This window comes from Larus michahellis, chromosome 4 (assembly GCF_964199755.1).
Source record: "Larus michahellis chromosome 4, bLarMic1.1, whole genome shotgun sequence".
Classification (NCBI taxonomy): domain Eukaryota; kingdom Metazoa; phylum Chordata; class Aves; order Charadriiformes; family Laridae; genus Larus; species Larus michahellis.
The window spans coordinates 19,750,594-19,767,273 of NC_133899.1; the positions used below are offsets into that span (position 1 = coordinate 19,750,594).

The 16,680-nt window shown below is 39.0% G+C and overlaps 1 protein-coding gene across 4 annotated transcripts in view; it reads right to left on the reverse strand.

Moving 5' to 3' along the window:
- ESRP2 (epithelial splicing regulatory protein 2) overlaps positions 1–16,680 on the reverse strand; it is a 52,033-nt gene that overhangs the window by 9,121 nt on the left and 26,232 nt on the right. For all 4 annotated transcript variants that reach the window (XM_074583186.1, XM_074583184.1, XM_074583185.1 and 1 more), the window contains 12 exons: positions 16,485–16,598; positions 14,471–14,585; positions 13,600–13,698; positions 13,424–13,478; positions 12,478–12,588; positions 11,498–11,630; positions 11,260–11,302; positions 10,435–10,736; positions 8,132–8,353; positions 6,667–6,865; positions 5,251–5,443; positions 4,044–4,221 (listed from right to left, as the gene is read on the reverse strand). In XM_074583186.1, coding sequence (XP_074439287.1) covers positions 4,044–4,221; positions 5,251–5,443; positions 6,667–6,865; positions 8,132–8,353; positions 10,435–10,736; positions 11,260–11,302; positions 11,498–11,630; positions 12,478–12,588; positions 13,424–13,478; positions 13,600–13,698; positions 14,471–14,585; positions 16,485–16,598 — 1,764 coding nt within the window. The remainder of the gene's footprint in view (positions 1–4,043; positions 4,222–5,250; positions 5,444–6,666; positions 6,866–8,131; positions 8,354–10,434; positions 10,737–11,259; positions 11,303–11,497; positions 11,631–12,477; positions 12,589–13,423; positions 13,479–13,599; positions 13,699–14,470; positions 14,586–16,484; positions 16,599–16,680) is intronic.

Consider the following 16,680-nt stretch of genomic DNA (forward strand, 5'->3'; position numbering starts at 1 on the left):
TAAAAAGTCAGCAACAATGAAGCCTGCTGTCCTGATACAAGAGAGAAATGTTGTTAATGCCCTTGGAATTTAGCCATCCATCCACTTCCCTTCATTTCCTTATTACTGCTTTAAGCACAAGCCACCCTCCTCCCCTCCCAACAATGAGCCTTGAATTCTGTGTCTCTGAAGACTTGGAGGATTAATATACTGCAAAAGCTCTCTCTAGCTGCAGATAAAAGGCATCTAAGCCCAGCACAGGTTTAAAGAATAGTATTTATTTTAAGCTTCTCTTACATAAAAGTAGGTACACAAAGAAGTCCCTGCATTTCCATCCTAGCCTTTTTCAGCAACTTCAGGAGCCTGTAAATAAGGCGGACATGGTGACTGTGGCCTCTAAATCTTAGCCTTCTCCTAGTTTATTTTTCTACTAGTTCTGAATGAAGCATCCTACTATACTTAGGCACAATTTACCTAAATAGGAAGTCTGCTTCCTAAGAACTAATCCACGCCATATTTTTCAGGCAGACAGGAGTTCACTTTACATTCATGCCAACCTCCAAGAAACCAGGCAGCTACTACTAAATGCATGCTGAATCCTAGCTAAGACAACAGTTGTGAATTAGCTTTTGGTCAGCTGGGACCATGGACACAGTTAAATTGCATCTACTTGTATGTAAACCTAACAGTTCTTGCCAGAATACCAATTCTGTCAATGTTAGCAATAAACAAAGTCATTATCTGGAGACTATAAATATTTCCCCTCGATTCATTTAGTGGCTAAAGAGTAAAATATCCATAGAGGATTTAGCCGGTAAATAAAAGAAAAATACTTTTTAGTGAAAAAATTTGTTCTGATACGCACAAACAACTTCATGTAAATCCATCACCCACCTACTGTACCTGTTCCTTCCTTATTTACTTGATTTCTCTCACTGTTTCTACAATTGTACAGCGTGATGGTCTAACGTAACACTGGGAAGTCTGTTGCTTCCCATTGCAAAAAAATTACTATTTTTGCAATATTTCTTCCTCAAACTTTCCCCATAGGATCTGAAATAGGAAGTATTTTTTTTAATTCTAGAATCACATATTTTTCAAAGCACAACTACATATTTTTCAAATTATAAGGGAAATTTCCTGTAAACATCCATAGATCCCTACTTCAACATAAAGCCCAGAGACCAGCACCTGCTGAGCAGCTGTTCTTTTAGCACCTGTCACAACTACTGCTGTCACCCCACTCTCCCATCTGAATTGTATGGTGGGGTTTGTTCTTGTCGTTGCTGGTTTTTTTAAGTGACCTTTAGTTATGTATCCAGTATATGACTGAAGTCAAATCAATGGCCCTGTTGCATTACAGTACAACTAAAAAGCAGTTTAACATGAATTATGTACTGAATCAGAGTACCAATATTAGCTCTTTTGAAGATTACAGTATCCTACAGTATTTTACAGAAAGGTGATGGAGAAAGTTCCCATTTCCAAGATTTACTATTATAATTCTTCACAAGTTTTTCAAGATTGTTTAATGCAAGATACAGTAAACACATGCAAACTGGAAGGACTTTTCAACAATAAAAACAAGAAAGAAGAACTACAAGAAGAAATCAGGCTGATGAACCACTAAACAAGAGGCTAGTGCTGATAAAATTAAATTAAAATTAAAATGCTGATCTGCATATTTTTACATTATTTATTATTAGAAGCACGTACTGATGTTGAGACCAGCTTGTTGAAGCTCATGATAAGCAAAGTCTATCTCTTAAGAGGCAGGTCTGGTATGAAAGGTGCTTTCGCTGAAGTAGTGACATGTGCATACATGCAACATACAGAGCCCATGAAGACCGAAGAAAGAAAATTGAAGAGAATAGAGGAAGAACTTAAAACTTAAAACCTGACCCTTTCAGAGAAGGACATACAAAGACAAAAAATCACCCTCCAATCTCAGCATCTCTGATCTGGTTCCCAGAATACCAACACTGAAGCCCACTGAATACCAACATCAATTAGTTATACAGAGATCGAAACCATGCCCAAACCACTGATGATTATTAGGGGCTCACTTTATAAATGAGCAGAAGCATCGTGCAATAAATCCTTGGGCAGCAGCAGAAAATGAAAAAAACAGTGTGAGAAGAGAGAAAAGGGGAGGAGAAAAGAAAAACAAGATTAGCTGTTGCACCAGAGGCATAATATTGTCCCAATACAGTAAATCACCACCTCTTTTTTTCCCCTAGAGGAATGAGCAAGTGTAAAACTAGCATTACCACACACGGGATTCCAAGAACAATTCAAAATAATTCCTTGGCTCCTTTATAAGATATTGAACCCGATCTCATTTGGACAACATCTTCTAAAGAAATCAAAGAGGTGACCAATTTAATAACAGTAACTGATGATGACAGGAGGTTGCAGCAGAAGAATATAGTTTTCACCTTGTGGCAGAATTTCTATTCATTTGAAACATTTAGTTGTGCAATACAAACACACTGTGATCTGCTCTCCAAATGCAGAAATAAGGAAAAGGGCAAATTCAGCACCAGACCCAAAGTCCAGATTCACTAAACTGAAGTTTTAGCGTAAGACAGAGCTACTAGTGACATTGTCACTAACCTGATCCATGCACAGACAGGTTTGGGTCACATTTTTCAACGCTGCCCTTATATTTCTAGCTGAATTTCAATTTAGAAAATAGGCTTCCTCGCTTAACTTTTTAATAGACCCACCATCCGTCCACCAAAAAACCCAGACAGTTGAAAAAAAAAAAAAGTAACATTTGAAAAGAAACCACAACAGGTGGAGCACTGTATCTTCCAAATACTCAAAACTTGGAACATATACATTTAAGCATTTGTTCTCAGTTTACATTCATTTACATAGCAGACATCTGGCTCTACAATTAAAGCCTGTTGTCCTTTAAAAATCTTTAACAAAAAAAGAAAACATACCATGCCCAAATATTTCATATTAACTGCATTAAAAAGAATCCGTTCACATCTTATCCTTTAGCAATACCGCTGCTATACAACTTAAGAGAATTCTGAAGGACAGGCATGCAAAAATTGTCTTCTTTTCACACGTATCGTTTGAACAGTAGTTTGAGACCCAGCAAGAGGATTTTAAGTCAGGGCTTCTGAGTAGTACCAAAGGGCAGATTTGGTATTTGTGTAAGTGCTGTTATCCACAGAACTTAAATACTCACCAGAATATACAATATTCTTTCCTTTTAGCAACATGTGATGACAAAACATGGATATAGATACAATATCCTCTGAGATGAAAGGCAGAAGACATGGAAAGACACATTCCATTAACTCAAATAAGTGCTGCTGGAAAAAAAATGTTTGTATGTGGTGCTTTTTTTTCTAACATTCCTCAAGAAGACAAGTTTCTATGTGTTTGATCACTGATAGAGCATTGAATCAGTACATACTGACTGAAGTTACCTATAGCATGTAGAATATTTGCTATCAGTATAAAATGGTTTGGAAAATACAGCTTTCCTTTAGGTTGCAACGTAAAGCAGTTTTAATGGGAAGTGTTCCTGCCTGTAACCAAAATAATGAGTCCTTGAAAGAGCGTCTGACAGAGGCATCTTGTTTCTCTCCTTTTGCAAGCAAGTCACCACACCTAGGTCACAGTCTTTTGTGCTAGAAATTTGCTCTCAGCAGACTTGAACACTTAAACCTGCAGGCCAAACAGTGCCCCTACCCAGGGCTCCCACCAGAAAGTGGCCAGGATTGAAAGCTTTTGGCAGCCCTCACCTTCCTCTGGCAGCCCCTTCACGGACCCACTCACACTGGAGCTCTGCGCTTCCTCCCTCTTCAAACTCAACCCCTAACCCTAGCCACTAAATCACTGCTTTCAAATTAGGGTACATTTATTATATAAGGAATAAGGCAAATTGTATATTACACTTCGGTCTGCCAGTTAAATATACAACATTGATCTTGCACACTTGTTCAACCATTTCCAAAAGCACTCACTTGCTCAGTTTGACCCCCACTGATCATTACTCGAAGGTCCAAATACAATATCTGGGAGAGGGACCGCATACTAACCTGGTACCCCTGGAAGAAACTGAGTATCTCCTTCATTCCTGTGTTATATGGCAAGCCCTGCATACGGACTAGCGCTCCAGGCTGTGGCAGAATCGGAGTGTGGGTGGCAGTGGCAGCAGCGGCTACAGCTCCTGGAGGAGCTGCAATATACCCCACCGTGGTAGGGGATACTGGAGGACTGAAAGAGAAAGAGGGGCAAAGTTGTTATGAAAACAAATAATTGGGTTTAGTACTCTGAATATGCAAAGATGAAACTGAAAATTTAAATTTCAGAATAAGCCCCAAAACCACATAAAACCAAGCAGCCCTGATGTGGACTGCTCCGTTGACTTTCTTAATTTCTCTTCAGCATCTAATAATTTATTTTTAGAGAAGGAAGGGAAAGGAAAATAGCTAACGTTTGTAGTTGAAGACATAAAGAGTGGCATTTGTTATTTCACAAGGGAGGAGAAAAATAGTAGCTGCAGATGACTTTTTTTAGGATTTTTTAATAAAACCATAAATAAAAAAAAGGAGGGGGTGTGGAAATCATAGTATGAAAAGCAGGCAAGGGCCCAAATTTGGTATTTTGAACCACCAAACAGTGAGTAAAGTAGCATCTCTGGTCAGGGCTCATCTACCAATTTACCAGATACTCAGACTAGTAAGTGTCACAAGCCTAGGAACTTATCAGTGAAAAAGCTGTTTCCTCATGGACCCAAGTACCAGACTTCAGCGAGTTATGTTGATACCATCTGCGGGAAGGGAAAAGGGGGAGATCTGCTTTGCTTACACATGAGTATTCTTTGGTCTCACTGGTGTAAGAAATCAAGCCTAGCACAAACCTATGATGAGTCTTTCAGTATGGAAACAGTATTGTAAATACAAGAACAAACTAAGGGATGAGGGTAGAGGCATGTACTGACACAGCTCCTCATTTGGCCAAGAAATAGAACCGCCTTGATGACATTGCCCCAGTGCCAAAACCACTGTTAAATATTAGACCAACATTATCATAAGATTCAAACAGAACCTACAGAAAAGCGAAACTTCATTACAAGGCCACAGAGAATCAGTTAAAACAGCTACTGCCTCTGCCGATGAACATCAAGTTCCCAGGACTATCTACAGAAGAAGTACAAATTTAAGAGCTGTTCACACGTGACCACACAGTTGCCTGCTCCACCGCAATGAAACATCAAGAGAAGCAGCTAAGCCTAGGGGTTACCTGGGATAGTAAGCTGTGTAATTCATATAAAGCTGAGCAGCCTGAGCTGGGTAGTAGGTAACAGTTGGAGGAGCAGCCGCGGAAGCCTGTGGAGTCCTGGTGGCTGGCAAGAGGGCTTGTGGCTGGTAAAGCGCTGCTTCTGCTGGGATCACAGCTGCTGTTTGGAAAGCAGCATAAGCTGGTGGAGAGAGACCTAAAAATAAACCAGGACACAGCAACAAAAACCAATCAGAATGGAGATCTCTGCTATAGAAAAGGAATTATTCATCCCAAGGTGATTAATACCATCCAGGCACGATTAATGAACACTTGTGCATAGACTGCTCTCTAGTCTCTTCCCTGGAGGCCGCTGCTACATCACCATGAATGACAACCGGTACATTCAAAATGAGCAATTCCTAAGAGTTCACAACTTCTAGAGTTGAGCAGCCCTGTCCATATGCAAACGGGAAGTATGGAACTTCAGAGTTATTCAAAGAAAGCATAAAGCCATGTGCGTAGAGAAAGCAGACGTGCACACCAACACACCCTCTGTTCTTTCTAACAGAAGTTGTACTCTGTGGGACAAAAGTACCATAATATTAGCTACACATGGGCATCCACAACTGCCGACCATGAGTCTTTGTGTATAGGCCTCTTGCAACTTCAAAAAGTATTTTTAGGGTATAGCAAATGGAAAAAAGAATACCCCACTAGCTCACTAGTCTGATGCATTTTGATGAACAAATACCTGAACATAAAGCTTAGCTTGGTGTGCAGTCAAATTGATTTTATATACTATATTTGGCAGCTTTTTAATATTTTGCAAATACACATTGTATCTGCTTTGCGATTTGGTAGTGAGACCAATTAGAGACTAATTAGAACAGTAAAGTTCCATTATAGTTCCACAGTAAGGTTCACTGTAATCTTAAATAAAATAAATAGGAAACAAAAATCCATCCAACTTCACCACTCTGGTCTGTTAGCGTATCATCCCAGTGGGTGTTTTCCTTCAAAAATAAGCCCATAGAGTACCTTCTAAATGCTCTAAGGCAAGATAGCAAGAGCACTCATTGGCAGCTAGAATATAGAATTTCTCCCCCTTTTAAAAATCCCTTTAAGTCCAAATAGGTTTCACTACAGGCAAGTCTACCGCAGAGCTCAGAAGAACAGTACACCCATAAAAAGCGAAGTGTGCAACAATTTCACTGGCAAGGCCTTGCTGCCCTCTACTCACCACCAAAAAATACAATAAAAATGCCTCTGATCAATCCCGTTATTGCCCAAAGGGAACAATTCCAATCTCAGCATATATACAGATGGATGATTATTGATTATGGCAAAACCCAAGTCAAAAGGTGAAAGGCCACAAAGCTTCAGCACCTACCACATATCAGCCTTTAGCAGCAGAGAGCAGAAGAATTGGAGACTTACATGGTAACTTACATGGCGGTGGGGATAAGCCACTACGATTTAAAGTGCCACCCATTAAAACAAAGTTCATCTCCTCTCCTGAACACTGGAATACTTCCACATAACGGTCCTTCATCATTTTTTTGTGACATTTTTGAGCCACCATAAAGGCTTTGTCAGCAGATTTCATTTGGATAAAAGCATCACCTGACGGTCGTCCCTAGAGGAAGGGGGGGGAAATAATCATAAGTCAATCTATTATTAAAGCACTCAGAGCACAAAGAGGTGCAGAAAGTACTAAGATCAAACATCTACTGAAAGTCTGTATTCTTCCTCATCTGGCACCAATGACTAATAACAATTATTTTTAGGAGCAGAAAGGCAAGCCTGATGTAACCAGCGCACAGTTAACACAACGCTACTTCTGTCTTCTGCAGAAAGAAATAGAGAATAACTTAGCATGGAAACAAACTTTGGAGGCCTCCAATCCAAACACTGTTCAAAGCAGGGCTAACTTTCAAGTTACATCAGGCCACTCAAGACCTTCTCCACTTGAAATGTGAGCATCTCCAGGGGTGGAGATTCCACCATCTCTGGGAACCTGTTCAGGTGCTTCATTAATTTCTCATTGTGATTCCCCCGGAACACCGCCTCTTTTAACCTATTTTCCTTGGTGCACTTGGAATTTTCCTTGATGCAGTTTATTAACATTGTCTCTTATTCTTTTGCTGTGAAGCTCTAGGAGGAGTCTGGCTTTGCCTTCCCTGTAGCTACTTTTTACGTAGTAGTACAACAGTATAAATCTCCAGACATGCTTTAGTAAAGTCCATAACTACATTAGAAATTGATTTCCAGGTCTGATTTTCTGCAACCTGATGGACATTGCTGTACATATAAAACATAAAAAACTTTAACAAAAAAGCAGAACAAACATAGTAGACTTTTCACATTTGTTTTCTCTAATACCTCAATATTTCTCTGGCTAATGGCGTTTATTTTTAACACGAGACAATAAGGAAAAAATATCCACAATTTTTAATTATCAACTTTCTTTAAAGCCTGAGAAGTCTCTAATCAATTTAAAAGTTAGGAAAACCTAATTTTTTCCACAAACTCAAACATCACTGCTACCATTGAGCAGAAACGCTGAAGCTGACAGAGCAGCTATGCCATCTAGCACGAGACATTTTTGTCTTGTGTATTTCCAGCACTTGATGAAACACAAGGGACTATTTAAGAGAGCCTCCAGGATAAAGCTATCATTAAAAGAACAAGCTTCATCCTCCCTGGTCTTATGCATACATATATAGGAAGAAAAACAAGTGTGTATGTAAAAGGGGAGGAACAAAAAGACAGGCAAACAGAACAAAGTATTTTTTCAAGGTTATAGAAGACCTAAAGCACAGGCAAGAACAGGTAAGCTACCCTGACTTCTGACCCTGTTGAATAACTGGAAAGTGAGCCCTCCCACGCAAAATAGTGTTACCTGTTGATTAAGGACCATGTGAACTCCATGGGGCTTGATATCACCTGTGGCATCTCCCATAAATTCGAGGATGTCATCAATGCCAGCAGTGTAAGGAAGGCCTCTGAGCCGGACACAGTCACGTATGCTACCCGTGGCAATGGTGTACGGTGGGGGTATGACAGGAATGATGGGAGTTGGGAGAGTGGGAATAAGAGGTGTTGACATATATCGATTAAGTACCTGTTGGCAAAAAAGCACATACATAGAGATTTACGCATCATCTGGCTAAGCACAAATCAAATCTCTCAATACCATTTCAGACATTTAAATAAATCCACTTCCAACATCAGAGAAAAAAAAAAATACCTTCTTAAAACAAATTGAGGACAGTTTCCTGCTGGGCATTTGAAAGTTTAAAACTCAGAAGGGGAGAGGGGAAGTCTAACAAATTTAATTTGCTAGACCCTAATAACAGACCTTTATAATCTCATTATAAAAAAGGTAAAAGCAGATTACAGTTCATTTTAGAATATCCCAAAAAGGAACATCTGAAAACCACATTTGTGCTAGTAAACCAATATTGTCACATACACTTCTTTCTTACATTAGGGTAAATTAAAACCAGTCATTTTAGAAGAACTGAGACCTGAAATAACTAATAAGTAAAAGCACTAGCTCCAATTCATTCACAAAACCTGATTGGTTAAGTGAGGGTACTTGTTTGCTGTGTTTTTGGGTTTTTTAGCCTGAGCGCTCATCTCCAAGTACAGGGTTTCGGGGGGTGTGGGGGGGAGGCTTCTCTTAAAAGAGGATAAGAACTATAGGAGACCTTGATCTCAACATTTTTTTTTGACTCATTGTCAAATGACAGAGGAACATAACTTGCTGTTGGGGCCTACTGCTAAACAACATATTTAGTGATGATTATCAGAAATAAAGAAACACATTCCACCGAAAGAGGTGCCAAAAAAGAGGTTACAAAGCTTTAGTTTTGTCAATAATGATTCAGCCTAGGGAGTTTCTCTCAACAGAATCCTTTCTTCAAGAACCTACTTGTAGCACATGTCAGAAATCTCCCTCAGCCATGTACAGAATATTGCAATTACTCTGTATTAACACTAAGTAGATGAGAGCTGGCTTTACCTCTCACAATTACTCAAACAAGCAGCCTGTAATTCCTAAAAAAAAATCACCTCTTGCTCAAGCAGCAAAAAAATTAGGGTGTCACCCTAGACAGCTGTCATAGAGGAGAAGTAATGACATATTGGTAGAATATAAATTTTATCCAGGTCTCCCTAACAGAAGTGACAGCAAAGACTTGGTCACTGTCACAGAGTGTTTTTGTTCCTTAGAGAATCTAGTCTCATTTCTTCCTGAGGAGGAAGGGGGGAAAAAATAAACAAACAAATAAAAAAAAAAATCTAACTATGCCATTTCATATAGTCTTCACAATACACATATCAGACTCATGACTTTTCTAATCTCCATGTCACAGTACTAAGGGCAAATGGCAGGTTTACAAGTGTGGATATTCCTTCCCTTGCCCCATCCCTTCTATGGAAAAGGCTTCTCATTTCACATAGTTACAACAGTAACTGCATTAAGTTTTTATAGCCAGTGGTTATGCAAAGACCATATCAAATCTCATAACGGCTCCCTTTGGCATTATCAGTCTAGAAATATTCTGTGTCAGACAGAAAAATGCAATATGTGAAGTTTTTCACAGGCTCAAGTCGCTAGTGCCAAAATAATTGCTTTTACCAGTTTAAGAAGGTGATAATAGGAACGTGTGAAGGATAGGGAAAAAGTGAAAATATATTATCTCAAGAAAACAAATATTTCACTTTCTTTCACCGAAAATCGTCTACATCCTGGTAATTCTTAGTTTCCAACAAAGCAGTTGTAGGAAAAGCTGTTTTAATGCATCCAGATTTGGATTTAATGTTAGAAATTCTGTACAGGGAGATAAGAATTCAAAGACAATGCTGTAGCTTTTCAAGAAGCACTACATCAGCACTATCAATCTAGTGTATTTTTAGAATTATTTATGTGATTTCAGTCAACCTTTAAGTAGAAGAGAAATATCCAGTGATTTTTACTTTACAATATGAGGGATGTTAAAAAAACAAAACTGGCAGTAAAAAAGCAAAAACCAATACTGCACAATTTTCCACGCCAATCAGGAAGCACATATTGCCCTTTCTAGAACTTTCCTTTAATATAATAGACTTTCATGCTTGTCTACAATTTATTTGTGTGCAAGTTTTCAAGGAAATGTTTTAAACTATTAAGTTTTGAGTCCCACAGCAAATAGTTACAACCTGTTGGACTTCCGCTGCGGTGCTCCTGAAGAGTTCAATGTAACGTTTTCCAAGTATTTCTTTGTGCTTTTTAAGTGCATTCTGTGCATATTCTTCACAGGAAAACAACACAAATGCATCTCCTGTGGGCCTGCCATCTGGGTACTTGACAAAGAGAAGTCCCTCTTTCCCTCCTGTGACTGGGCACTCCGGCCCCAGGAACCCCAAGACATCCTCTTGAGTAGCAGTGAAAGGAAGGCCTCTCATCCGGATGATAACTTGATTCTCCTTAGATAAGAACTGGGCCACTTCATTGGAGGTGCCTGGTAGAAAGAGAACAACATACGGTCAGCCAACAACATATGGTCATGATGGGCAGTCAATTCCATAGGACGCAAGAACAGCAAAGCACGAAGGAGCAATATAGGAGGTGAGCAGCTAGCAACAAACCCACAGAAGACCTGAAACACCACTAACTCCCAGGAAACTATTTTGAAGTGAAACTCCCTTACCCTGAAGGTGTTTCATATTTTAATGAAATTGGAACAAAGATGAGATTAGTGTGAACTTATAAAAGGTACACAGATGCTGCCACTGCAAAGGCTCAGCTTCCCCCGCAACAGCAAAACCTGCCTGTGAACATCACAGCCCAAATGCTCACAGCTCTATTTCAACCACACGAAACCAGAACTTGACAGGGTCAAGCATTCTTGGAAGGCAAAACAGGAAAAGCTACTTCATTATCCATTTGTGTTCTCAGACAAGGAACAAAGGAAAAAAAAAAATCAGAACTAGAACAACACTCCTATGACTTAAGTAATTACACTGAACGCCAGCATCACTTACCTCCTGCAATTTTTAAGAATTCTTCCCCAGTTGCTTTGTAAACCTTAAAGAGAAAAAAAAACATCACACATGAAAATGACAACATTCAACTCTAAAACACACGTGCTCTTCCACATGTGAGAGAACTGTATTTTGGTACTTTGAGCAAAACAGAAGTGCGGTTTGTTCTCATTTAAAACTGTATTCTAAAATACTAAGGTTGCTCTTCAAAGATTTGTTTGAAGTCACTACTTTTTACCTCAATGTATCTGCTACCCATGTGATGCTTATGTCTTTCCAGTGCAAGATCTCTCTGTTCAGAATTGACAAACCGAACTAATGCCTCCCCATTTCTTCTTCCTTGAGCATTCAGACAAAGAGCCACACCACCTCTGGAAGGTAAAACCAACAAAAATAACATTAGTTTGAATCTTTAATACATTTAATAAACAATTGTGTAAGAATAGTATAGAAATCAGACTTTGTAACATAGAGTTTACAGACTGAAAAAAAAATTGCTACTATCCACATTTTTATATCATTTTTAATGTAACACGACAATACCACAGAATCCACTTCAGCGAGATCTTGGATCTCATGCTATTCACCACTTTCTCACTTCCTTGCAGACATAAATTTGCATGCCCTTCCTATCATCTCAGAGATGCAGATTTGAATTTCCTTATACCTCTAAGTAAAAAAATGTATTTTTTCAGTGTTGAGAATCTGGACTATATATTAAGTGACAGGTATGCTAAATTAAACTCACTCACTCTATATATACACACATACATACACAGAGGTGTACACACATCAGTCATATGAATTTTCTTTTCCAAACAGCACTTGGAGGTTTCTCAATCTGGCCTGTTTAGAAGGCACAGCAGAATACTAAAGAGCTGGCACAAAATTAAAGCTTCTGTTACATCTTGGACTTTGCCTTGATTAACGCAGTAGGACTTTCTCCCTTTAGGTACCCTCAATAAATGAACGTATGCATGTTGCTTTTGAATTGGTAAGTCTCCTTTCTTTTTCACACGCTTCATTCTTTCTTGCACACCTAAGGCTGGTAAACCCGTTCAGTTATCGTGACCATGGGGTAGGAAGGGGCACGTATGGGGAAAGACAATAGAAGTGATGACTCCAGTAGAGGGTGTGGGGATGTGTGTTAAATAAATATTACAAGAACTTGCTATTAAAAACAAAGTGACAAAACAAGACAAATTCTTATCAGCTTACTTGGCAATGTTGAGTCCTTTGAAAAATCGAGCAATGTCTTGGTCTGAAGACTGCCATGGCAAACCTCTGGCACGTATTACTGTCTCACTGTCCACTGTTTCAGATTTACTACTGCACAGAAAAAAAAAAAGAAAAAAAAAGGCAGCCAAAGTAAGCTTTAATCTAGGTTTTCCATTATCTTACCAAATTTCAGTTTGCAACTAATTTAGCTTGCAAATCAGGAGTATACTTGCTGTTGGGACTTCTAATTCCATTACTCATTTCAATAAAGAAAGGAAAGATAACTGGGATAATCCTTTTATACACACAATGCTGAAGATGCACTATGTTGTTACCACATGGCACTTCCTTAAAAATAATAAATAGGCAGACTGGCTCACAGGGAGGTAATAAGGAACTGGCTTAATTTTATTTGAAAGATCTAACAATCCAACATAGATGGTTACAAGGCAATCCTAAATATGAATACATTACTTATGCTTAAGATGTTTTATTCTCCAGTTACTGCAATGTATTTGAAAATGAAGAACCATTCCGTTTCTTCTCTCCCTAAACTCAACATGCAATACAGCATATTAGACCACTCTTCAGGAGCACCACATAGTTCAGCTGCATAGAGGGTGCACTAGCCACTACCCCTGTTGACTTAGGGAAAGTTCACAAATATTTCTTCACTGCTGGGGAAGATAAGTCGGCCTCACTGCCATGCGAAACAGAAGCTAGAGAACAAAGAGCATTTAACTTGTAGTGACTTTAAAGAGACGGACTAAAGTACAGCATTCAACATAACAGCCACAGTCTGTCTACGCTAGACTACTGCATACACTGTTGCTGTTCTCAGGAACCAACCTACTTTCACAGTGACCGTGGGGAAACATTCACAGGCTTTCCCTGCTCTAGACAAGGCTCATCTTTGGTTGCAAACAACTGTGACAAGGGCACTTACCAAGGACCTGTTTCATACTTGTACTTCACAGTTTCAGGCTCAGTAAATATGTGATCTGCAACAAAACAGGAAGTTTAAATATAACCAAGGTCAGGAGTTACTTAAGAACGACAGTACCACTGCCAATTCTTACAGAAAAGACAGATTTTGGCATTCTGTATAAATAGTTCACTTACTACAATTTTCAGAGAGCATGCTGAAGATGATAGCCACCATGGTTTTCACTTGCCACACGCCAAAGTCCTCCTCCGTTTCATCTGTCCCTAAGCCTAGATCTAAACAGGCGATTATAGAAAATAACAGACTTGCACAATCATTTGTAAACAAGTCAGAAGGCTTTCCTGATATTAACACAGAACTGGTAATCAAATTTACTGGTCTTAGCAGGGCCATGTGACCATTAGACATTTGTTACTCTGCTCATAAACTGGTTAATATTCACTTTAACGGTCAACAGTCTGAAAACTATTGATAGCTTACATCATTTCAGTGTTAACAGTTAAAAAAAACCCCCCAAAACGGAGTAAGTTCCTATCACTTCAAATGTAGCTGAACCACATTCAGCTAGGCCACAACAATCCTCCTAAAATTTTGATGTAGGGTGTTGGGTTTTGGGGTGGTTTTGTTTTTGTTTTTGTTTTTTAAATTAGTTTTTGTTTTAAACTCAGTTCAGTCAGGATCACACAAGAGAACTGTTACTATCTGCAAACAATAGAAGCTTGCAGGCCAGTTAGTGCTGAAAAGGCCCACTGATAGCTAAGCCTTTCCTTTAAGATCAAGTATCAATGCAAGTGATGTTTTTCTTTGGTGGATTTACTAAATATGGTCAGAACTCGTTGAGACTCAAATTGGGGGGAAAAAACCGAACCCAATATTGCAAGCAAAGCTCCCTTCCCCAACACACACTTTAGCAAAATTCCTTCTATTTCACCTATGAGTTTTTAAACCCCACATCTTAGTTTAGAAGAATAAAATCTGTAACTATGAGAGGGGTAAAACCTAAGCAGCATAGTTGATTCTGGTGTAAAGGCTGCAGCAAAAGGATACATTCCGCCATGGTCTTGATAGTCTGATCTTTCACGGCGGCTGAACTAGGGTAGCAAGTGTGAAATTCTTTGCGCAGATCATAAAAGGAATAGAAACAGTCTGACAGCAGGAAGTTCTATAAGGAAGACAAAAAGTTTGTTTTGTACACACCATTCCTTTAAATTCCAATTAATATTTTTGGACTGAATGAGGCAGTCTCAAAAAAAAAAAATCACATAGTTGCATGTCATCAGCTTGTCTGTGATAGACCAGTTTTAGTTCCTTTGTAACACAGTTCAAATTCCACAGCCTTACAGAATTAGATCTCTATACGAGCAAACCCAAATAACTTGAGAGGCAGACCCGTGCAAGACAGCTAGAGAAGACAGCTGGGGAAGAAAAAAAGAAAAAAAGAATCTAGGTTTTGCTGTTTTATAAATACTTACATTTAGGATACTGTATTTTCTCTTTTGTGGCTACACTGAAAAGCAATATTGTACCAAAACACGATAACAAAGTTTAAATAAACATTGTTACAGTGGAAAAAAAATCTTCCAGCAACTTAAAGACGTTTACTCAGTACTGTCTGTTGTGTATAAGAACTTTAATTATATAACATTATTAAACAAATGTTTAAGCAGCCCTTCACTCAGACATTAGCTTATTTTTTCAAGAAATAAAACAAATAATTCTGGTCTAATTCACTATTTTCTCTCTCGCACTCCTCCAACTGTTTTACTATATAAAAGTTTGACTTTGGTCTAGTCAAACAGCACCCACCTTTGTAAATAAAGAATTGAGAAAAGTCACAAGGTAACGCTTCTTAGAATGTTGGGAATGGCAAGAGCTAAGGTCTGAGGGTTACTACCATTTAACGTGCAGGGAGAGATCGACTTTCGCAAATGAAAAGGTATTGAAGGAAAAAAAAAAGAAAAGAAAGAAATGCAGTATTAAGAGACTCAACACTTGATCAGATCCATTCCTTGGTTTGATATGCACAATTATTTCTTCCACAACATTACAGCGTTTGTTTTGTTTCAGTCAATTTGTTTCAAGATGGAAGTACAAAGAATTACCCACAATCCATACTGCAGGATGGCATGAAGTGGAAAAAACAAAACAAAACAAACCCCCCCCTACTGTTATGTTTGAATGTTAAATATCATTCCTGTTTCCTTACTTGCTTCATCCCTACACAAACATGCGCTTTTCAAAAAAAGTCAGTGTGTTATGTTTTAATATAACACAAATGCCAAACGAATATTTGTTGAAACTCAGCATGAGCCAATACCCTTATATAGAGAAAAAAACCACAACTGATCAGTCAACTCCTTCCATGTCTGCAGCTCCCATTCCTGGGGGTTTGCTGCAGACTAATTCAAGAGCCACCACGCTGCACAAAGGCAAGATTCTTCTCCCTGTGCAAGACATCCTGCTCCAAGCCCTTGCAGGAACTCGGAGTAGAAACGGCCGCTTCATGTGGGAGTAGCAAATAAGCTGTAGCACTACTTCCCCTGAAAAAATGCGGATGAGGAACCACTGCCACTCTCCAGGGCAAGTCACTGCCTGCATGTTTACTCTCTACAGGACATTGACACATGGCTCCTACCAACTTCAGATCTTGGTAGAAACCCATGGCTCCACACAGAACCTGTGGTTTAACTCCAGCCTAAACAAAGCAATAGTTCTCCATCACCTCTGCTGAGGTTAGACCTGTACCTTTGCTTCTATTTCTTGAGACACAGAATTCAGAGTACTTGTACTGCTCTGTCTCTACCCTGTCTTTCGTAATTTTCCTCTTCATTATGCTCCTCTGGGAGTCCTCAAGTACTGTAGCTGACTTCCAAGAGCAAGCGCCAAGAAATACTTCTCTGCTACTCAGGGTTGTGACAGGAGGGGGATCATCTTAAATATTCTTGGAACATTATAGTTCCCAAGGCTGAATTGCATTCCTCATCTCAAACTCACATAAGCTATTTTCTTTGATGTCCTTAAAACACAGTATCGCCCTTTTGCATCCGTTCTGACCTCATACCTTCTTAGATGTTTCTGGGTGAAGGACTTGTCGAATGAGTAACTGGCCATCACTGCAGAGCGTGTAAGAGCTCCTTCCAAGTACTTTCAAATCACTGGATACCAGCTGACTAAACTGAAAAATAAAGTGATAAACTTCATTGCACAGATAACTCCATAAAATGAGCAGTTATTGTTATTACAACACTTTTTTTTTT